The 24,918-nt window shown below is 31.9% G+C and overlaps 3 protein-coding genes across 3 annotated transcripts; 2 read left to right on the top strand and 1 right to left on the bottom strand.

Moving 5' to 3' along the window:
* Positions 1 to 5,025, top strand: LOTGIDRAFT_53477 (hypothetical protein; the record flags this gene model as incomplete). Its single annotated transcript, XM_009067241.1, has 5 exons — positions 1 to 708; positions 1,228 to 1,436; positions 2,132 to 2,398; positions 3,014 to 3,123; positions 4,889 to 5,025. Coding segments are annotated over 5 exons (1,431 nt in total), but the record flags the coding sequence as incomplete, so codon positions are not given.
* Positions 5,026 to 7,120: 2,095 nt separating this feature from the next.
* Positions 7,121 to 16,220, bottom strand: LOTGIDRAFT_236428 (hypothetical protein; the record flags this gene model as incomplete). Its single annotated transcript, XM_009067298.1, has 21 exons — positions 7,121 to 7,898; positions 8,242 to 8,389; positions 8,701 to 8,849; positions 9,164 to 9,234; positions 9,558 to 9,823; positions 10,335 to 10,529; positions 10,716 to 10,834; positions 11,001 to 11,197; positions 11,527 to 11,705; positions 11,975 to 12,083; positions 12,372 to 12,514; positions 12,672 to 12,730; positions 12,916 to 13,016; positions 13,354 to 13,429; positions 13,757 to 13,874; positions 14,335 to 14,536; positions 14,780 to 14,872; positions 15,034 to 15,188; positions 15,364 to 15,464; positions 15,723 to 15,936; positions 16,176 to 16,220. The coding sequence occupies 21 exons, from the start codon at positions 16,218 to 16,220 to the stop codon at positions 7,798 to 7,800; spliced, it is 2,841 nt and encodes a 946-aa protein (XP_009065546.1). The 3' UTR covers positions 7,121 to 7,797.
* Positions 16,221 to 18,975: 2,755 nt separating this feature from the next.
* Positions 18,976 to 21,831, top strand: LOTGIDRAFT_132861 (hypothetical protein; the record flags this gene model as incomplete). The annotated part of the gene is made up of 8 exons (XM_009067297.1): positions 18,976 to 19,052; positions 19,256 to 19,328; positions 19,624 to 19,710; positions 19,954 to 20,052; positions 20,463 to 20,597; positions 20,980 to 21,033; positions 21,268 to 21,384; positions 21,694 to 21,831. The coding sequence occupies 8 exons, from the start codon at positions 18,976 to 18,978 to the stop codon at positions 21,829 to 21,831; spliced, it is 780 nt and encodes a 259-aa protein (XP_009065545.1).
* Between the last annotated feature and the right edge of the window lie 3,087 nt (positions 21,832 to 24,918).

Here is a 24,918-nt window from a genome sequence, read left to right as displayed (position 1 = left end):
TTTTCAGGTACATTGGAGATTTTCAGTAAGAGTAATTTATTCCGAACTTTAGACATGATGAAATCCTGGTTTCCGGAGGATTACGATTTCTACCCACGAACCTGGTTCCTTCCACAACAACAGTATCAGTTCAACGCTTCATTTAAATATATGACAGATAAAAAGGCCAAACATAAACCTACGTTTATAGTGAAACCCAGTGAAGGTTCACAAGGGGAGGGAATCTATCTATTACGCGACCCTTCGCAATATACCCAACAAGGGGTTCGTAAACATGTGATACAGGAATACCTTACTGATGTTTTGCTCATTAACGATTATAAATTTGATCTTCGGGTGTACGTCGTTATAAAAAGTATAAATCCTTTAGTTATTTATATATGTAAAGAAGGGCTAGCAAGATTTTCTACTATACCTTACGAACAACCCAACGCGAAAAATATCCATGAATCTTTCATGCACTTGACGAACTATTCGTTGAATAAAAAAAGCAGCACGTTTGATAAATCTCAGAAAGAGAATGAAGGAAGTAAAAGGAAGTTAACTCAAGTTTTTAAAGTGTTAGAGAAGAAAGGGTATAATTGTGAGAAACTCTGGAGTGAAATAGAATTAATTGTCTGTAAAACTATACTGGCTGTTATTGGTGATTTACAAGTGGAATATAATTCTCATATACCTAACAGTAAATCTGGTCCCTCTTGTTTTCAGGTATGTTATATTGAATTATTATTATCTAAGTATCTCTCTATTTTATCTCTATATAATGTTATGCTTATTCTCTAATCATTTCATCTGATGACGACACGTGCAAATTGTGCCATGTGCTCAATTTTTAAAGAACTGTGTTTAGTTGCCTTGTCTTTCAGACTAGTAACCTTTCCGAAATGAGTCAAAACTGATCATTAACTGTCATTATTATGCTGATAATTTTTATTAATTATTATCCAAGTGCATCTAACCATTCAAATGATCGTAAAGCAGAAATTGAATTGGTGGAAAGTCGTTATAAGAGGGTATCGCTTATGGGCTTGCTTAATGAATGTCCAAAATATATATCAGTTTGATTTATAAACGAGAATTACATCTGGTGCATACACAGTAAGGTGATGCTTTAGGTATATATATCTTTCAGTTGTTAAAATAAGTGTCACGTGTCTAATGAAGTATATGGTGATGTTCTAAACTTCCAGAAGATGTTAAATAATGTATCCTTTTGCTCCTTTTTAGATATTCGGGTTTGATATTTTGATTTTAAAAGATTTAAAGCCAATGTTATTAGAGGTCAACTCTAACCCCAGTTTACGTATCGACTGTGAACAGGAAGTGTCTCCGGGAATCATGGGATACGTTTTATCACTGAAAGATGAAGAAGTTAAACGTCCCTTAATTCAAGATACTCTTATGTTGGTGGCGCCACCTCAGAAATATACTCATAGGTAGGTAGTCGTTTCAGAATTAACCAAGTTTGATTTGAGAGCAGGATTATACCATCAACCCTATGTTAATTTTTTTTAAATAATAACAGTTTTAATGCTACTTCAGCGATAGATTTATTTCATGTTTACCTTACCTAGCCGATTTTATTGAACAGAGCCTTGATATATTTCTAAGTTTGATTGAAGTACAGGATACAATCAAATCTATAATTCAGCTCAGTTTTATAGCCACTTCTTGGATAAATAAGTTTAGTAATATAACCTCTTCTAGCTGAACAATTGTTAAGATGTCTTCATGCAATAACAGAGTATTCACCGAAAATCATGTTGTTTTATTCCAGAAGGCGTAAAAGAAAGCGAAAAAAAACTATGTCTAAACCGGAACCAGTAGGCTTATTAACCAATCAACCGACAGCATTAGTGATTATGAGTGAAACTCAAGATATCTCAGAACGCTTGCTGAGATTCGACATCAATCATACCTACAGTTCTAATGATATGGAAGGATCACGGGACGATCAAACAGCCAATCAAAATAGATTAAATAGTGTTTCATCCAATCATAATGAAGATAAAATCGAATCATCCAGTGACAATAGTGAGAATATATCAAATCACAGTGAATCAAATTCCAATTCGACCAATGACAATTCAGTAGTGGACAGTAGCAATGATAGTGACCAATCAAATACCAGTGAGGAAGCAGACGTGACCAATGAAAATGAAGAATCAGAAGAAGCTAATGATAATGAAGAATCAAATATAACCAACGGTGATTCTAATGAACAAGGGAATAATGAGGAATATGAAGAATCGTGTTTAAAAGAGATTTTTCCCAGTATTTATGGAGCCGAGTGTCAACATCTACATATAATGGAAATCCTGTCCAATATGTTCATGTCGTGTCTTAGTGTCCGGGGCTCATCTCGTCTGACATCCTCAGCTTTTAGACTTTTTACAAGGTCAGTTCAAACGATTGAATCCCATAGTCATTGACGAATGAGCTATTTCTCGATGAAGTAGACTTCCATTTGAATGTCCGGTGACCTTGAATAAGTCATCTTCAATCATAATTCCAGTCGACCCATTTGTAAATGGCGACGGATAATCCGAGAAAGATCAATGCCAAGAGGTTTTGGCCAAGGACCTAAGTTGTTATCCTTGTAAAATATAGTTGTTTATTTCTTTCGTTTAAATACACTATGATAGCCTACTGATAGCCCATACGTGTAGAACACCTGCTAGTTCAGATAATGTTCAAACACATTGAATGTTCATTGTACCAGGTTCGTTAGCAATAGCCATTGATGAACAAACAAGTGCTTTGTTCAAACAGTATAATTTCAGATCGCATGCTACTACTCTGTAACAGTTTTCTAATTCACCAATCCCGCTATACTAGTTCAGATAACGTTTATACATTTCAGTCCATTACAGCTTAACATGTCCATTGGTTCTTGTTTTTCAGTCAGGAGAAGTTAATCCATGTTTTTGCTTATGCGCTCTGTGAGTAGGTTTGACAAATCGTTTATTATATATTTGCGTCTTAAGACCAAAAGGATTTTTTATAATTGCAGGAAAAGTAAGATAATAAGTAAAGGAATAACCAATGCTACAGTAGATATCATTTATATTGATGTACAGAGAAAGTGGGAACATTTTAACCACGATAAAACCACAGGTAACTGTTTTGGAAATTCTGTATGGCAAGACATTTTGAGACCAGTTTAGTCATAATAATATAAAATGGGCGTGGGATGTGTATTTTATACAAAATGTAATTTCTATTTATTTTATTTCCCTTTTGGACACTTGGGAGTAAAAGAAATTTAATTTGTGAAGAGATTATAAAATTATGTCCAGCGCTTCTATAGATGAGTATCGTCTATAATGCCCAATACAAAATTTAACAAATTATTGATATTTTAACAGGATATAAAGATAAACCAGTGACGTCATCTCCATATTATAAACCTCCTAACGAAGGTATTTACACCTCACCCGAATTACTGTTAGCAAAGAATCACCTGTTTTGTTTTTAGCTAGGAGCATTTAAGTTATTAAATATTTTTAAAAATTTAGCTAAAGGAAAACTTTAGAGCCTTTCCAGCAAGCCAAAGCGAAAATTAAAAAGAATAATATTTCGTTGGCCTTGTAGGTTCTGCTGCACCTTGTTGTCACACTGTGTAATTGAATTCTTAATTTTGGCGTAAGCTTGACATTTTGGCATATTATAATAAAGCCCAATATAAAATATAACAAATGATTGATATTTTGACAGGACTTAAAGATAAACCAATGACGTCATCCCCGTATCATAAACCTCCTAACGAAGGTATATAAACTCCTACCTAAGAGTCACCTATTTTGTTTTTAGCTTTGAGTATTTAAGTTATTCGCCAAGAGTCACTTGTTTTGTTTTTAGCTATGAGTCACCTGTTTTGTTGTAAGCTATGCTTGGATTATACCTCTGAAATGAAGTTCACTGCTTATATTTATAAGAATTAGTCTTCAATGATTTTTCCACCATGATGCATTTTTAAGTTTGATATGAGAGCAGGATACTGGTAATTCTAAAACAATTCAGCTGGTTCGAACAGATCGTTTTATTTCATCCTTGAAGCCTTGTCTGCGGTTTTCCTTCTTCCCAATGAATTGGAGTCAGATTCAAATGTATAACAATCCTTTTTATTTTCATCAATGGACACGTCTAAATAAATACAGTCTTACTAAATTTCTAACATTAAATCTAAAGCCTAACTGAACATCTAAGGACTACCCAAGAACCTGGAATCTGCACAACAAGGCTACATCCTTATTGAATCCTACAATGGATTTTAATGTTGGGGATATTAAGACCACTTTATTCTTTTTTAAAAATTCCCATTTTCTAATCTCCACCTTTCAGTTGCAAAGTCTTTAATATAGCTATTTTGGTTTCTTAATTTTGGCTTGTTTGTCCTTCAATGTCAGTAGTCAGTAGATATTCTATCTGATTAAAGTACAGATCTAGATGTTACGTTACATTTTTCTATTGACGACTTCACCAACCATTACGAGGATAGTAATGAAAATCGTGTAGCGATACAATGTGTAGATCTGTATTTTAATAAGATTGGTTGATACGTTACAATGAGCTGTTGTTGGATTTCGTTTTTTGGGATGTTTTGAGGAATGGGTGTGGCTTTTTATATGGCTTTCAGGTACTTATAATTCAGCCCGGACCCTTTTCATGCCATTGTTTGTTTTTTGTTAAATTGGGGCGTTTGCATGTTAGAATGTGTTACTTGATAATATATGAAAAATATCTCTACAAAATTTCTAAAATGTCGCAGTTGACAATAGAGTTACAATATACACAATTTAAGAGCAGTTCAGGTTTCTTTATCCATTGTTTCCAGGCTAGTAAATGCGTAGGATGATAATACAACACCTTAATCTATCTATTTCAGGTTTAAACTTCAATGGTTTTGTCGACGCCTGTCACGAATTAGCCAAGAAGAAATTTCCATCAAACGATAAACTTGAAATGATGCAGAACTTTATTGATTACTGTAAAGAGAATATTGAAGCGTTTAATAAACGACAAGCACTGGATGAGGAAGAAAAAAAGACGCTATTAACCAAACGTCAACCACCACAACGAACAACGATCTTCCCACAATTCTCATCTTCAAACCTGACCGAGTCCACACTTCATGATTTATACGGACAAAGTTTACGGAAGGAATATCTGACTTTACAGCAGAAAAAAGTGTCTGCCTTCATGATGTCAAAACATAAGCGTCATTATCAACCGCGGACACGTCTGGACATAAAAACTAGAAGCGCTGAGACTTGAATGACCTTTGGATCCGACCATGACCTTGATATTTGGCCTGTAAACCAGGACATTGTTTGAAGCAGACCTTGACCTTTGTATAATGCAGACCTTGACCCATGGTCGAAGTTTACCTTGACCTTTTTTTGACTGATATTGATATTTCAAATCTCTGCATCATAATGGAGATATGTTTTACCATGAATAAACAGAACATGGTTTAATTATAACATGATATAAGGCTTTAAAAGCAAACATGCTAAGCCTACTACGTTCGTTAACTTGCAGGATTCACTAAGTACCAGAACTGTGACACTAAAACTACTTTGGTAGGCTACTTTAAAATCTACACAAATACAAATATGTGTAAATTGCCACGCTATTCGTTATACCTTCGAATACTTTCGTACGTATAGCAATGCCTAGTGGTTTTGTATAATGCAGCCTTGCTTTATTTAAATGTAAATTGTAATTAATCAAAGCAATGGTATTGTTGTAATGTGACTTCCCATTGGTAATTCAACAGAGAATTTGTACTTCATTATTTTGATATAACTTGTCAATACTAGCAATTAAACTTGGCAAATATCAATTTTATGACAATGTTAGAGTCGATAGTGAAATATTGCGATAATTGTGATTTATCTTGACAATTGCAAATTCATCTTTGAAAATGATATGTACCTCTGCAATAGTATTTCAGTGTTACTATTGGCATTGTTATAATAATTAGATTTCCAATGATTGTAATACATGTATACCCTTGTGATTGCAATTTTTGTTAGCATTTCTTCGAAATGAAATGAAGTGAATGGAGTTTTACGTGCTACTTTTCTCCAAAGCATTTCTTTGAGATTTTGATTCTATGCAATTTATGCAAATAACTGTGATATAAGTTTGTGCCAAACTTCCGACAGATCTCAGCATTGTTATGTATACTCTGTTTTGTATACATAAAGTATCCGTTTTTATGTCCTCTTAAAGAGACAGATTCGTCATTTTCAGAGGTGACTCGGGTCTAGAATTTAATTTCTTGTCAAGAAAAGTCAAGTCGTCTTTTTAACATTCAAACGCGGATAATTCCGGACACAGATGATTTGAAGGCTGAAATGTTGACAGTGGCTGTAAATACTATCACCGATTAGCTTAGCTAAACAACAATTCCTCCTTTCTGAGGCCAACGTACGATTGGTCAAACGGATGGAACCTTTTCCTTTAAACAAGGAACAAGCTTTATGTAGTGCTCAAGACACGGTGCTATAGTAGGCCTACGGAGAAAATGTTGTTCAGAACGCGTGATGAAATTAAAACAGATTTACGTTCTACTTTACTGCCTCTGATTAGAATTATGAGGATTATTTGCCCTAAGTACAATGATTTAGGGGTGTCACTGTATTTCACAGACCTGGCTCTGAGTTAACATCAAGTGCTTTTTTATTTTTTGTTAAATTGTTTAGTAGTTTATCAGTTGTTTTGTTATCATATTATAATCTATGTGTGTGTTTTGTTGTAATATAAGGTCTCTCATGATCCAAGATGTCTTCATATTTATATTAGTAAAACATATATCATGTAGTGGTGGTATACGACATGCTCAGATGAACAGTGAATTTAAAACCCTGGATCCTTTATCATCAAAACTCAAAAGGTTGAAGAAAAATAGTGATAGTAATAAAACTGCAGCTACAAGAGTCGAGAGTACTATATTTGACTTTGGACAAATGGTGACAAGTCAATCTGCTGCCAACATTTACCAGTTAAATTCGCCGACCGTCACGACCAATGGCCTGTTTGCCTAAGGCCTTCAGATACTGGGCCTTTTAGCCATTCAGCGTGGTAAGGGGGTTGAATGTAAACATCGATTATTGATTCAATATAATAAGATGATTGGAAAAGATGTGTTACAGAAGACTATAACTTATTAGTCATTTCCATTCTATTTTATTTGGAAACCAGTGAAATCCACTTTAGTGGTCCGTTCTGTTGCTATTCGCAACAACACTGATTCTTATTGATGTTGTATGGGCCCCTGAACAGTTAAATAAGCCGCTTAGTAAATTTGGCTGTTCAAAATGTCTACACTTTTGAAAACATACACAATAACTTTAAATCATAATGAATTTTTAATATTTAGTTGATCACTCATTTAGTCTGGTCAGGTAGGAAAGTACCAATGTTCGTAATTTACTATGGCACACTGAGAAACCAGCATAATTCTACATTCACAAAAATCATACTGGTGGTGCAGAAACCAATATAGACAGAAGCACGTTTACACTGACCACTTCAATATCAATTTGTATAAAAAGAAACTGGCATATAGAAAATTTCTCTTTCAGTGAGACATCACACTTAGTTATAATATTGATAGTATACAAGGAAACTAGCATGTTCCAAAGTTCATCTTCCAGTTTTAATAAAACTGTTTTGACTTTGTTTTTCATTTCACAATTGTTATGATCATCTCATTTAGTAGAAAACAATGGTACAAGTTGCTATAGAAAAGAAACAATTACACATGTCACTTTCACCGACGCTATGTTAGGATGGTATAGAGAAGAAACAGGAGTAAAGATGTCCCATTTTATCAATATTACTGTGTATGATAGAGGCGATAACTTCAGTATACTTCTCACTACACTCTACAACATAAGAACATTTTATATATTAATCATATATTTATGCATTCATCAAAATGTTTGTATTTCAGCAAAACAAGATTATTAGTATACACATTTACACAAAGTAAAGAGCATCTAAGGGCTCATTTAGTCACTTATAGTATTCACGAATATGGCCCTTAATAAGTTCATATGTTAATTGTAGCAAACACTTTCTTACCCATATAAGCATGTATTCCAGTCTCGTGAAAAATGTTGTTTTACATTGAAACAAAGGCAACAATTGTAATGTAACCATTAAATACGACTAACAAAAAAAACAATTATTTTATTTCTATGAAAAAAAAAATTTGAGAGTGCTTACTTCTACTGTTGATTTCTTCCTTCATATACGTCAGTGGATTTTCTTTAATATATCTCCACATTGCTGTTATTAATAAATAGCCTTCATACGGGGTAACAAAGGGGAATAACTCTCCTATATGTGATAAAGGAGCAGGAAGAATACCACTCTGAAGAAGAAGATTAAAATAATAACATTCAATTTGATAGATTGAAATTATCGAACAAGTTATTACAAGATAATAAATAATCCATTATATTCTTCCCTATATTTTCAATAAAGAAAACACCAAAAGTCCATTTTAATAAATATAAAAATTATTAAACAAATATTGATTTCAAGATATTTTGTAAAAAAACATGCGACATTTCTCACTCTAAGGCCAGATTTTAGGACCAACGGCAAAAGATATGATGCAGAACATAGAATTTCCTGGCAAAAAACTCTGAAGATGTCACTGAACAAACTAAAAATACCTACCCTACCAAGATAATGTACGAGTCTACAAGCAGCAGAGTAATGTTTAGGTGAATTTTTCATGGATTTTTCTCTAAAACTGCTATAATGTAACATTAAGACGGCTGCTATAGATTTTAATACTGGAGAACAGTGGTAGATAAATATAGGATCTGAAATGATAAACAGTTAATTGAATTTAATTGGGGTGCGCATTACATTCGCAAATATACAGTATATGAAATTAATAATTTGCAGTGACTGTCAGCTGATAGAGTTTAACATATGGTATAGATTGTTATTTTGAAAGGTACATGTCAGTTTTCATCCTTCTACTAAGACTACATCACCAATAACAATCTTCCAAATTACACCCCATTAAACAGCATCTATAACAGAGTTAAAGATCAGCCTCATGACCTTACTCAAAACATCTGGGATTGTGATATAGCAAGTAGGTCTTTATTTTAAGAATAAAACTACTTACAACTACAAAATGCTTCAAATATACTCCAGAAAACAGGGTTCTTCTCCATATTTTTCCACACATATAAATCTCTAGAGGAATTAAAAAATAAATGCAAATTTCAAATTAATCCAAGGTACCATTAAACCTTTTTCATTTTCGATCTGCCTTTTTTACCTTATACATATATACTATATAATAATTTGATGCTTAGTTTGTACCTAAACTTTCAGTTTGATTATGCAAATATAACTTATTCTAAAGATGAAAAAACTTCAATAGAGGCTATAATAAGACTCCTAACCAGACCGAAATAAAAAAGTCTTGGCCATCTTTTATTGCAAAGTTAAGTCTTTATTAATCAAGCCAATAATTACTGGCAAATTCAACTATATTAATATTGATTTAGTCATACCTTTCTATAGTTACTTTATTAAACTCTTCATCTGGCCACAGTAAATCATTATATAGTACATCAAGGGTAATTAACTCTACCAAGTTACACCCAATATTTCTAGCAGTTATGTCCCCTACATCTCGTCGCCAAGTTGGTTCGGGGCTATTAGGTTGATGAGTTGCTTCATCTAGTAAATGACAGTTATCATTGTCAGCTATTTTAACTTCTAAACAACATAACCATAATACCTCTATAAATAACTGGACATTTCTTGTAGCATGTTCCTACAACAATATATAAATAATTGACAAACTTATCTTCAAGTATAAATGTAAAGACAGGTATTTGAAGTATCATTTACAACTACAAAATACCAAGTGACCAGATAGTTGCTCAACACTAAGAGTTTTTCGTAATAATTTATAAAATAATTACCAGTGTTGTAACACATTTCCTGGTTTAAATTAAATATGATCAGAAAACTCTTGTTTGAAGAGATAACAAGGTGCAAACATCAGCCTGATATTAGGCATAACATCTTTATTAATGTGAGATAAGCATTATTTGTACCTCTACCACAAAACCAAGCACATTGGTTAATCTTTTTTTGAAACAAATTTATAAGGAACATATGAAACACCACTGATCCCCTATCTGTTTTCTGTATCTACCTTCAAACATCCAACCAATAGAGTAACCACAGGTACTTGATCAATGCTCAGTTCAATCCCTAGCTCTCAAAACCAGCCAGCAATCACAACTCTTCTAGTTTTGTGTTAGGTCTTAGTGTCTTACCTTTGGTAACATGGTGATATTTTCCCTCTTTTTTAACCCCTGTCCTATTATACCAGCATGGAAAACACTAGAATGTGACCTAGACAATGTAAGAGAGGTACCATGCAGTCTGTTTTCTTGTAGAAGTGAAGTCATCTCAGCTGTGGAAGGTTTGGTTTCTGGTGAAGGTCTAGCACCAAGTAAATAGGAGTATTCCTACGAAAATTATCAAAATCAATAATAAATGGAATACAATGTTAGATATATAGACCATTTCTAAGGTTTACACTGCTTGTTACCAGTTTTAAATATGTTTCTATTGTTTTAATCTGATAGCTCAGATAGAGGAGACTATTTTGCTCCTTGTGTCTGAATAGAGAAGAATTGTAACTAATTGCTAACCTGATTAACAGCCCCTTCCATTAGAAACCTTACTAACATACACTGAGTAAATGAATGTTTAGTTAGTTGTTTAATACACTGTTTACAATGTCGTACATTCTTCAGCTCATCTCGATGTTCTGCAATAAACAGTATACATCTTATTTCATATTGTTTACGAACAATTTTAATTCCTAGAGAAATAACCTAATCTTAGGCTTACAAAAATTTCTAATCGAAACATTATTCCAAAGGCATATCAGGATATCTGGGATATTTGTTATCGAACATTGACTTTTTTCTCACCTTTTTGTTGAAGAGCTTTAAAGAAGGAGAAGATAACTGCACCACAGAGTTGAGCTAGATGAGATGAAGGGGTATCACGAGGTATTTCTATCAGAGTTATTAATTGTAGAACTATCTCTGATACATTATAGTCTTGATGTAACAACAGGTTAGACAAGGCTGGGAAATATTCATGTAGAGAATTACTGAACTGAGAACTGAAATCAAAAGTAAAGTTTAACATCCTAAATTTATTCAGAATAGTAATAACAACATCTCATTATACAGACAGACATGGTTCATATTTTACAAATGAGTTCCACTTAACTCAAAGTTTTTTGAAACAGGGGCCCTGGTCTAAAATCTGTGTTATGAGCCTAGTGTCATTTTGAAATGCTTAACTCACTTCTGAATGAAATTGAAATATCTCAGCTGCTTTACTTAAATGTATAAATATAGGTGTACATATACTGCATTTCTTTAAAACACAGCAATATGCTTCATACAAAAAAAAAAATACAAACATGTTTAAAGCATATCAAATTACCTATTTTTCCGATGTGATTTCTTCTCTAATTTAATAAGATGGAGTATATTTTGAACCAGACGTTTAAAGTTTAATGGTTTATGAGGCTGCATCAGATCTATAAAGTTAGTACATACTCTAGCTATTATATTAGGATAACTTAATTCTAACTGATATCGTAAATTAGCAAATATTCCCAACTGAAATACAATAAAAATACTTATATTCAATAATTCAAGGAAACCAAAAATGGGGTTTAGCATCTTCCATGCTGTGTTCTGTATTCTGTCTAATAAAGATGAGAAAAGCTCTCCATTATAACTGCCATTGGTTGCCCGTACCACATTACTAAGGAGGGCGTTGACAATAGTCTTTTTCAACATTTTACTTGCAGGGGGAAAATGCAGGACTTTCAATGAAAGCAAAAAGATAGACATTTTTTAGTTAATTTTCTCCAAATAAATCATACCTGGAGAGGACTGGTTGCCATAGCAACAATTTTGGCCAAAACAACAGCAGTGTTTGATTCACCAATATAAACACAAATATATAGCAATAACTTCTGTAACCATGGCAACCTAGAATAAAAAAGGATTTGTTACTGACTATTGACTATAGCTCACAAAATCTTTGGATTACAAAATCCTCACCAGGACAGTTATATTTGAATTTAATTTTCCTTATTTTAATATAACTTCAAAACTTTGGTTTTATCGTTCACAGACGGTAATATATTGAAATTATGTCAAATTACCAAGTGTATACACATAAAATATATATTTAGACAAAGGCTGAATAAAACTTCATCAAAATCAACTCAGGTAAATAACAATTTGTTACCAAATACAGTTTTAAAAGTTACAAACCTCTCTGTTGGGCTCTCTAATATCAAAGTTAAAAATCTATCAATATCATCTTTTAAACCAGCAAATAGAGGCAGCTGATTGGCTGACTGATCTCCACGTTTTTTTGAATAAACAAATCGTCTCAATTCATTCAACAACTGGTTCTAGAATAGAAAAAAACATATTTTGATTTAACAACACGTAGACAGACCATAATTTTTGTTATAAGAGAAAACAGAGTTTAATTTTAACAAAGAAATCTTACAATACAATTCATTGTTATAATAAAATACTTTAAGATTTCAAAACAATGATACATACCATAATATAAACACAAGTCTCTTGTACATCTCTACATGGTAAATCTCCTACCATTTCTACTGAAATATTACAGATTAGCCTTGATTAGATCTCCAAATTATTCTCTAGTTTTTCATGTGTATCAAGGGTTGCATACGATTAATTAATTTCATTATCTTATTTTTCATTTTATAATTATTACTTTAAACCAATCGTATTGTTTGAAAATGGTAGAAGTATAAACTAATATAACAAGGTTAATTACCTGATTTGATATGAGGTATTGCTGTAGAAATGAGAAAATTAAGAACATCAAATCCTCCAACATCACTCTTCATTACTAGATGTATTACCATGGTTAAAAAACTACAATTAGAAACAAACATCAATACAATAAACAAGGGGTCAACACAATAAAATAACACTTTGGTATCTTGTGTTCATAAGCAATAGCAACTCCATTCAGTGTGCAACAAGGAAACATCATGAGAGTGAAAAAACATAAACAGGTTGTAAAAATATTAACTAAAAAAGAAATCAGAACACATCAAAGTTAGAACACATCAAAGTTAGAACTTTTAAAACAAAATCTGTTCAAATCAGTTTTTGTAACTTATGCTGATGTAAGAAAATGAATGTCATAATTGAACTGAACTGGCTGAACCCATTAGGTCAATTAAATATATGAAGTTAATATCATTACCTGAAATATTCTTGTGAATTAGATCGTTTCCAGTTGGCAAACTGATTGGTCAGGATGTTCAGAACATTAGGTGTCACTGAAAATATTAAACTAATAAATAACATGCTGTCTGTGTTATACCAAATCGTTGATTGTTTTCTTCTAAATGGGATGTATATTATTTATGGTGACACAGATTTTTTCCAGATTTTCTTGTGGGTAAGATGGGGTGCTCATAACACACGCTTGCCCACTATATGGTAACTGCATTAAAATATCTCAATGAGTTGTGAGTATGTTTGGTATTTCACCCTTCCCCACATCAGATTGAGTTTTCTAATATATTCTTTACAAACAAGGTTCAGTAAAACAAGGTGTGATAAACCTGACATTACATAACACCATGAAATAATTAGTTACTTACAGGCTGCTATAATATCAGTAGTTAATACTTGTAGTAACATAGTGGACATAGAGGCTAGTTGTAGTAGAAATGGTACTGTTGTAACTTTTACTACATCATTTTCTGATATCAGACTTTCCTAGAATTATAATAAATATGTTGTAAATAATTATGACTATAATAATAAATATTTAATACAGAATTGTGTCTGGTTAAAATTATGAATAATTTTCAAATCTCTTCTACCTTATTCTTATTTAATTTAATTGCACTTTCTTCTATAATCCACACACTGGCATTTGTAGCTGGCTTTCCTGATATTAAGAGAGAAGATGATTCACTCCTCAAAATTTTGACTTCTTTCCAATATCAGTCTTAATCCTTAATCAACATTTAGGGGTAGAGATCACATTAAATAACGGAACATAATTATTATTCTTAACCAACTGTAAGGGCTCAAATGCTCTATTGCTTTAATGCTTTGAATTCTTAAACTGACATTCTATATTATGCATAACTGTTTGAGATTCTATTATTTAACATTTACAGATTATTACAGTCTCTAAAATTCTCTATAGCTTTCAAAAGACCAACTCCACCTGAAATAATTTCATCAATGCTTGTCGTATATCGTTTCCATGGTTTGATGCCAAATGTCCCAGAATTCCCACTACTGATGCCATCTTTGGAGTACGATGTTTAGGTGAAATAGGTCGATCAGGATGCTGGTTGTCAAGGTTACAGAAATCTTTTAAACCACAATTTAACACCCTGGTTATAATGGTTTTAGGGAAGCAAGATCTAAATATAAAAAAATACTCTTGATATGTAGTTTTACTGGTTGTTAAATAATTAATGTTAATCAACAATAAGCAAGATCCAAAAAATTCCATTAAAAGAAACAATATCTTCAATCCATTTAAAGATATCCAAAATAAGTTGCATTGACAAAACAAATCAATTATCTTTGAGAATATCAAGAAGAATTTATTTTTGGTTACAAAAAAATAATAGAATATAAGTAAGTAATAAATTTAAACTTACCCTATGTGAGCAACAACCCAGTCAAAATGTGGACTATATTTTACTGAACCTTCTAATAGGGAGTCTACACAACTATCTGGAGCACCTGCTACCCTGTAATACACCATTTATATATTCCAGTGAATAAACTTAACTATTAACAAAAATTTATAAGACAATTCCAAAACGATATTTTGGTGATTTATTTAAACCAAAAGCCACATTTTTAATAGGTGTCACTTCTCTACTAACATATTTTGACAAAGCTTACTTACATTGCTGCGAAACATTCTGTAGCCAATTCCATCAATAATTTAGTAGGTTTACAAGTCATCCATAGTTGTAATACTTCATTTAGAGAGTTCACATGCACTAAAACTCTTTTCTCTGAATATTTACTGCTTAGATGTCCTAATAACTCCAGAGACCACTGAAAAACAGATGATTTATACATCAAGCTTATCAAGGATACAAGAGAAGAGATAAGAGTTCTTGGTTATTTCTCAGATAGAGCGTTATTTGAACTTGCAAGATTTCAGAACAATATAAAAGTTGCAAAGGCAAATGTAGCAAATTTAACATTTGATTCAACAACTTTGACTTACTGAAGAAATGATAGGAGCCCAGGCATCAGGGTTTGTTTTAATAAACGACAGTAAAACTCCCACAATATCATTTAATATAGTCTCTAAATTATCTCCTTCTTCTAAAATTATAAAACAAAACCTATTCTCAACCACAGAAATAAGCAAATATGTGAAATAAGCATATAACATATAACTTCAGTCAAATTCAGTCAAATTTTTTTACAAATATAACATGACTTCTACATCGTAATAAATTGAAAAGTATCAATAAAGGGCACTTTGATTTGTGATATAATCATTATGTTGTAATGTAAGTAATGTAATGGTCCTAGGTTTCAAGAAATTCAACTATAATACATTTTATATATAATCTTAACCTGTGGTCATAGTTGAAGAACCCTGTTGATCAAGCTCTGATAAATGTCTACGCACTGCTTCATTGAAGACATTACAGAAATGTTCCAAAACTGCGTGTCTAGCTGCAGGCATTGACCTCAACAAACATAGAGCTGATTTAGCCAGACTTTCACTGGCAACTTTCTCATCACGTCTAGCTCCATGTAGAAAATTATTCACTTCATTTAGGATGTCCTATTCAAACAAAAAAATTGAAAAGTTTATGGAGAAAATGTATGTGGTCTGAAATCATTAAAGGGAAACAGGGGTTACGTCCCCTTAGATAAAAACAAAACAATAAACAATTTAACAATAAACAATATATCCCACAAGAAATTGCTAGATTCAATTGAAAATCAGAGATTTAAATTATTGTTGATTTAATTAAAACGGCAACTATAATGTTATGGCAAAGTGTTAGGCATAATGCTTACTTTTGGCTGCAAAGGAGCCGGGGCGCTTTCCATGGCAGTCGCCATTTTGGCAAAATTTTATGTAAAGCTGTATCATTTATTTTCGAATTTAATTGTATTTGATCATAAGCTAGTTTTTTTCAAATCATATTCAGTGAATTTGGTGGTACACGTGAAGAGAATTAGAATACATGCATATCAAAGAACTTGGTATCAAGTTTGTTAGTCAAATTTGAAGTGCGAAACCTTTTGTTGAAGACTTTAGACTTCTTCCTTCCATGCAAGTACTGTGTTTTTGTCCTTGGACTTTGTTGCCAACCAGTGTATCAACCAAATATTTCTAAATCTTGTTGTCTTTAGAGCTTGTGAGTATTATCAGAAAGGGTATATTCCTCAGGGTGTCTCTGGTGGTGAAAATATGTTGTGTTTATATAAGCCAAATTATAGTCTTACTTAAGCTACAGGTCAATAATAATGGCAATGAATATAAACCATTTTTACTGACCAAATAATATAGCCTTCATTAACTTAGCACCCATGTAGGCCTAAAAGAGGTAGGCTGACATACCCTTATATAAGATATATCAACATTGACAGTAGGCCTACCAATATGATTAATCTACTACAATCCCAGGCTCGCAACTATCTTATCATTAGAATCCTAGAAACTGTTTTCGAAGATTAGACCCTAGGACATGCTAGGGCTTCATGATTATCTCTCTTTGTCCTTGAGCATTCCTACTGCTTTTGTCAGTAAATAAAAACAACACCAAATGTTACCAGTGCTTACAACTTCCAGTTACAGTAAAAAAGATATAAGATCTCTCTCAAGTAAACAGATCTTTGTTGTTGTCTATGTGATAATGTCTTTAAATTTATTTCAGACAAATAAACCACAAACATGTTCAAAAACTTTCCTCAGATTCAGCACCATTTATCAAGGATACCAAATCTACATACACAGTTAAACAAACCAGCTAAAATAACAGTATTCAGTGTAACTCTAGGACTAGCTTTAATAGGAATGTTGTCAGCTTATTTTCGTAGAAGGAGAGGAAGGAAGGAAGCCACAGACAAACTGAAAGCTCGATTAAAACTTCAGAATGCCAGGCAGCATAGACCAAAACATACCTACACCAATGGAGGTATGGTGATTAAGTTTGTTTATATTTGTTTCCTTGTTTTGGGTCATCAGTCATTGCAGTCACAAACCATCTGTTGGCAAAAGATTAAATTTCATGTGGGATAAATAATTTTTGTTTTGGGGATATAGATTCAGATATTGATAAACTTTAAAGGAAATGGATTCCTCTCCCCTTTTTTGAATAAATCTCTCTCCCAAGCAATAATTACATTTTGTGAATTTTTTTTGTGTTGGGTATAAATTCAGATAATGACAAACTTGCTTAAAAATGGTTTTGTACCTTTATTTTTCGATGTATCTTATTTTTTTTTACTCTGAATATTGATGTTTGTAAATTTGTATTCTAGATGTTGCAAGAAAAGGAAGTTATTTTGGGACCAGTCCTATTGGATCATTATTACGGAAACAGAAATCCCTATCAGGATCAATGTCAAGTTTGGGTGGAATATCAACTACCTCTACTATCACTCATTCTGGTCTAGATACTAGTTCTATGACACCTCTACAACTCTGTCATTTAGGTAAGTCATTTTAAAAGTTTTTATTTATGGGCTACCAGTACTTTAATGGCGGATATAAAAATTTCAATTAATTTTGGCTCATAGGTCAAAATAGTGAGTCAGTATTTTATTTCACCTTTGATTTAAAGCACCTCAATCTACAACCTCTCAATTTATTTTTAAAAGAAGAAAATCAGATTTGACTTTCAACAAGGAAACACTTTTTGCCAGTTAATTCACCAAATCATCTATTGAGTAAAGAATTTCAAGTTATGTTAAGTTTCTGACATGAATAATGAATATGTTAAGAGAGCAATCATTATTGTATATATTATATATTATAGGTATTGAAAGACTAGGAGGTGCTGTATCACTCTGGGAAGATGCTATCATGAGATTATCATATCTAGATGATCAACCATATCTTGCTATACCAGTAAGTTTATCATTGTTCTTACTGTGTTTTCCTATAATTACCTGTTGACTTAACATCATTCAAGCCATTTTAGTCTTTTCATGAATTTAAATCCATTTAGAAATGTAAGGAATTGTCAATTTTTCATTATTCATAACTTTCATTATGTTGCTATGTATAAAGCATCATTTTAAATCATTAACTTGGTGCATTTCATATTTGATATTGATACTTCTCATTATATTTCAATTTAATTTCGTCTTCAGGACCCGGATACAGCAGCTCTACAACATAGACTAGAACATCTATTAGATATGGCATATAGAATGCAGGATAATTATGAACGTCAGTGTGAACGACATGCTGATCATGTAGCATTAGATTCAGCAATATCTGCCTTCGCTGAAGCTGATATTACCCTACGAGAAAGACAGAGAAGTCTAGATGGAGATTCAAGTAGTGATCAAGATTCATTTGTTTCAGCCACTGATGTAAGTTCATTATATTATTTCATTTTAGAAACTCAATTACAAGTGTAACGTTTTTGTATTGGATTTTGGTAAAAATAGGTTCCTGATGTTATGAATAGTTTCTTAGGACGAGTTGAAGCTTTCGAATCCTATCAAAGGACAGAATCATGCAAGCAGTCAACATTCTGAAGTTTGCATCGTTCATTTTGATTTGTTTCATTGAAAGAAAAAGAAAATGTCAATTATATTTTTGTAGATGGCTAATTTATCAGATTTAGACAATCATCGAGAAATGTTTCATTTTTTACCGTTATATGAGGCTGGGTTGATGGAATTAAAGTATGGTAACGTAACTTGTAGAACTCTCAGGTAATATATTGTATTTACTGATATTTAGTCGTGATATATTTTATAGTAATCCTGTTCTGTGAGTTCTGAGTGCCTGGCTTTGTTCTATGGTCAATTAGGAATTGTTAAAGGCTAGTGGATAAGGTCTGGTGCCTATTGCTTAGATTTAACACCAAATTTACTGTTTGCTCTTGAGATTTCAATTATTCTGGTTTTTTTTTCAGAACTGAAATGACCCAATGTTTATCTGATACCGAATATCTAGCTAAAGTACATTGTATACGTTTAGCTTCTGATGTAAGTAGAAATAGATCAGTTATAAACAATTATAGATATATCAGTTATAAACAATTATAGATATATCAGTTATAAACAATTATAGATATACATAGAAATAAGTGAATAATAGTCAGCATGTCAGACAATAGACTTGTAATGACTGCAATAAGTTAGTATGTATGATGTTCGAAAAATTTTATAACTAATGTTTCAACATCTTTGCATATCTGTATAGATATCACATAACTAACGACTTGGCTTGAGAGAGACAATGACTGTTTTCTACAGGTGAGAAATATTTACCTATTTTCAGGAATTATTTAAAGACATCAATAAAAGAGAATGGTTTATTAAAACTGGTAGAAGAATTATTGGTAATTTATTAATACAATGTGATAAGGTTAGTATTATATCTGATACATTAGAACTTTGTTATATAAATGATAACTGCTCTGTGTAAAAGGGTTGTTTAATAATGATGTTACAGTTGGTTGTTACCAGTAAAAGGCAGTTTGCTTAAGAAAAGATTTGTGAAATATTGTAATAATGGAATAAAATTGTGCCTAGTTTGATAAATATATAAAGGACAAGAAAGAATCTGAATTGTGAAATTAATAAGGTACTGTGTTGTTAATTTCTGTAGGATCCTGAAGATTTCTATACAAGTTATGATAAAACTATAGAATTTATTAAAGATGAGAGTAATTGGTGGAAAATAGAAGAAGAATTAAAAGGCAGAGGTGTAAGTTACTCCCTGATGTACATGACTTACATTTTATATATGGTCAATACAACTTTCAATGAAATCTATTCATATTGTCATCATAGATTTTTAGATTAGAGAAGTGACATGCAGTTAACTAATGGACTTGAGATTTCTGACTTTGAACTTGAGTTTTTCAGATAGTTTGGTGAAATGGGTAGATAGGGTGTTAGATGTAGGGTGATAGGTAGAGTGTTAGATGTAGGGTGTTAGATGTAGGGTGTTAGATATGGTGTTAGATGTAGGGTGATAGGTAGGGTGTTAGATGTAGAGTGATATATTATATTTGCTTTACAAGTTGATAGAGCTCAATTTAAGCTATTTAATTTTCCTCAATATCTTGCTATATTCGTAACAATAAAGCCTAATTGTTCCATGTTTTATTACAGGTTAAGATATTAACGTTCTATGATATCGTGTTAGATTTTATTATGATGGATGCCTTTGATGATCTAGAGGGTCCACCATCTACAGTGACAGCTGTAGCTCAAAATAGATGGTTATCAAATGGCTTTAAAGAAACAGTGAGTTTCATATTTCTAATTATAATCTAAAGCTCATCCTACAGAATACCCACTGCTAGATGTTATAGAAGTTCTTCATGTGCGAAAAGTCTGTAAATAACTAAGTTTTAAAGGATAAAAGGTCTCGATCAAAATCACTGCAATACGTTTAAGCACTCTAAACAGACATGATTGGTGAATAGAGCAAAATCATTGGAAACTTTAGACCTTTGAGTTGAATTTAGAAAAACTGGCATCAAATGACTTTTTCTCAATTAAACTATTTGTGAAGAAATTTAGAAATATTAAAACAGAACCTGTTGTTACTCAGAGTTTCACGCTATTTCAGAAATTTATATGTTTATTAACAGTTATTTTAGGATAGAATTTATCTTTATTTCAGGCTTTATCAACAGCTATATGGTCTGTATTAAAAGCCAAGAGAAGACTTTTAAAGGTAAAATTGTTATAAAATTCATCAAAATTAAATGGAATGCATAGCTTTTTATATGGCAACTGTTGATGACAGTGTAAAGCCTTTGTCACTGTTGGCTAGACCATATTTGATTTGACTGAAGAGACTGTAAGAGTAATTCAGATAAAACCATTTTTTTTGAATGACAGTACTTGGTTCCCAGACCCTTTCTGTTTCCAGTACATTGCCCACTAATAATGCCTAATTTGATTATAGATTTCGGATGGTTTTATGGCCCATATGTATAGTATATCAGAACATGTTAGTCCTCTACTAGCCTGGGGTTTTCTAGGACCAGAATCAGAGTTAAAAACTCTTTGTTTAGAATTCAAGGTAAGAATTATTAACCATTTATATACCCTCAAAGTTTGGCTTTCTGTTGGTCGGCTCTACTGTCCATACTTGACAGGTGCACATTTTATGACAGAAAGCAAAACCGAATTTCTTCAATTTTTCGGGTGAAAGTGTGTATCTTCGAGACCTATACATTTGAGTGCTGTTTAGACAGACAGATATTTGCAATAAGATTCATGATAATGCCAATGTCAAGTACTGGTTATCATCTGTTTTGGGTCGATTATTCCCTAATATAAAAGCTTACTATATAAAGTATTTTATGGAATGTTTTTTATTATACTACAGGATTTGGTATTAGGGTATATTCAAGATATTTTTAGTTTCGACAAGGCAAGATACACAACAGTGGAGGAACTTGCTTCAGACATTTTTTTAATAGCACAAAGAACCAGTGACCTTGCCAACAAAAAGTTATCTTCTTGATAGAAACTTGTAATTGAATCTGTGATTCCAGCCTTATTTGGAAGTCATGTGACCAAAATTATGTGTGAATGATGTACATGTACCAAATGGGTAGTAAATCATGTGATAAATTCAAATCTGAACAATGTATGCCTAATATGGAAATCATGTGACTACGAAAAGAGTATCATGTGATGCATTGTGTGCCTGATTGTCATGTGATCATATTGATGCCTAAATTTTGTCATGTGATCAAACGATTCTTGAGATGTCATGCTAGTATATGCATGCCATGTGATCAAAATTCCTTATATGGAAGTCATGTGATCTTTTACAATGTAAGTGTACATTTACATGTATTGTAAAGTGTGTATGTGGCAGAAAATACATAAAATTTATCTTCCAATTGTATTTACGCAAATAATCATATGCTCAGGATATAAGTGCTACGACCCTTGGAAATACTAATAGATATTAACAAAAATCATAATGAATATTAACAAAAAGTCTGAAAAAATAGCTGTCCCCATTGTTATTCTTGTGTTTAATTAGAGAAGTCAGATTGATTGGTTGTAATTGTGACTGTGATATACAATGGAAATCACTTTTGCCATATCTCAAAAAGAATTTGCATTGAAATCTCTCTGAAATTTTAAATTGAAATCTTTCACTATGATTAATCATAAATCTTTATTGTGTGACCAAGGCCAGTGCTTTGGTGAGACTGTGTTCTCATCATTATCTATCACACGCTCTTAATTCCTTTATAAATTAGTAGTTCAGTTCAGTATTTGATAGTTACTATTCGCTCAATGATGAAGCTCACCAACCTATTATTTATATTAGTGAAAGATTTGCTGCTCATCTTAATAAGTCTAGTCTTATAACATTAGATATTTGATGTGTTGATATTTACTGACTGTAATAACAATTTCATATCAATTATATTAAGGTAATAATGTCAACAGTCATATTATAATACCAGCTAATAGTTATTACTTAAACTTTCTAACAGTAATATATTTATTCGATTCAAAACATAAACTAGAGCAGATTATGTTAGGTAGAATAGTAGAAATTAGTGCTCTATAAAACACTCTCATAGCATGTTCTAAAAATACTTATCCTACCTCCTAAATAAAATAGGCTGTTCTTATTTCGAATCGGACCAGGATGTGCATAGAAATTTGGTATAGGGAAAACATACGTTAAAGGATTGTGGGTAGTTTTGGTGAAGGAATATTTATTAGTTACTAGTTACTTTGATTGAATTATATCCATAGATCATCTTGTGGATGACTTTTCAATTTCATCTAATTAAAATGTTTAAAGAGCTTAATTATATGCGCAAAAGTTGTAAAATAACAATTGAACAGGTATCTCCAAGCTCATTTGAAAAATTAATATCTTTTCTTAGTTCTATATCAAGTCAACAATGGTGTGGTCAGGGCTTTCATCTTTCAGGTCACAGTAGAAATCAAAGATTAAGGAATATATGTATACAATATGGTTATTATGATAGTGGATTGGGTATTGTTAGGGACTTGAATAATTATATTTTTTATTAAAAAGCAATCTAATTCTTCAACTTCGTAAAAATATTCAACATATCATCTGATTCCAGTACTGTAATATTTATTATTAAACTGTTAAAATATAATGTTTGTTTGACTGTAAGTCCACTGTATCAAGTATGAAATATAGAGTTGTTTGTTTATATATTATGGTTAGTGTATATTGTTGTTTTGTAGTTAAAACTTGTTTTTTGTTATACTATATTTTTTTTAATAAAAGAATCTGTAACAATTTTATAATTCAATATTTATTATTACTCTTCTGTCATCCTTTCCCACCTCTTTTGATCTGCCTCCTCTGATCCAATTTATTTTAACTTGATGATTGTTCTGTTAACTTGTTCTTCTATCTATTGTAACTATTGTAGGCTTCTTGACCTCCTAATGAACTCTAATATCTATTGTAACTATTGTAGGCTTCTTGACCTCCTAATGAACTCTAATATCTATTGTAACTATTGTAGGCTTCTTGACCTCCTAATGAACTCTAATATAACTAATATCTATAGTACTAACAATTGTCTACGAATGTGTACACCAGTCAACACATTTCAAGCATTAAAAAAACATGTTTATAAATATAAAGTATATTTTAAGTTAAAAATATCATCAAAATATATAAAACAATATACAATACACAAATAAAACAACCTAGAAAAAGCAGGAAGAAGATAACAAATGTTTTGAGCATGTAAAGCAAAATATTAGACCGGTATAAATCAAAAGCACAACAGTGAGTTATTATATATTATGATAAAACAATAAGTGACAAATATAAAACTGGTTTGATATTATAGATCGTGTTGGCAATAATCTATTGGAAGCAGGTACACGAGGTTTTACTCCAGATTCGAGTCGGCAACAGAGACTGTTCGTGTGCCTGCACCATTTGGATTGTTGTATCTAACAAAGGGACAGATTCACCATTTTCGGGGGTTGATTTGGGTCTTGAATACTTGTAAATAGTCTTCAGAACTACTAGTAATGTACAAAAATGGCATAATTCCTTCAAAAATACAGCAAACAAAGAATTTCACTTTCTATTTCTATGTATGTTTTTTTTATATAAGGCAGAGTCTTAAGAAATGACCAGTCCTCTTTTTAACTTTTAAATCATCATTGTTTTTACCATCCACTTATAATTAAAGACACTGACTGTCGTTCACTTTATTTAAATTTCTTCTTTTTCTGTGATGAATTTTTAACCAATCAACACAACCTTCATCATAAAAGGGGGGGTTACCCGTACACGTAAATATTCACAAGTTTCTTCATTATGAACACATGTTGATTTGTCAGTTTGAATAATCACATGATATGATGAATATTTATCATCTCAGTTTTGATTACAAGCTTTACCTGTTACAATAGGACACAGTAGAAATATGTAGTAGTTCTTGATGGGCCAAGACTGTTATCCTGTCTTCTTTTTTAGGAACACTTTTTCTTTCATATTGAAATAGTAATAATTTTTTAGTAGAACAACCTGCTATTTTACAACAAAGGGCAAGAAAATCAGTTTTATAAACTAAGA

The sequence above is a fragment of the Lottia gigantea genome (assembly GCF_000327385.1).
Source record: "Lottia gigantea unplaced genomic scaffold LOTGIsca_81, whole genome shotgun sequence".
In the NCBI taxonomy this organism is placed as follows: Eukaryota; Metazoa; Mollusca; class Gastropoda; family Lottiidae; genus Lottia; species Lottia gigantea.
Note: the sequence above shows the minus strand (reverse complement) of the source record. Positions and strands in the feature narration are given on the sequence as shown.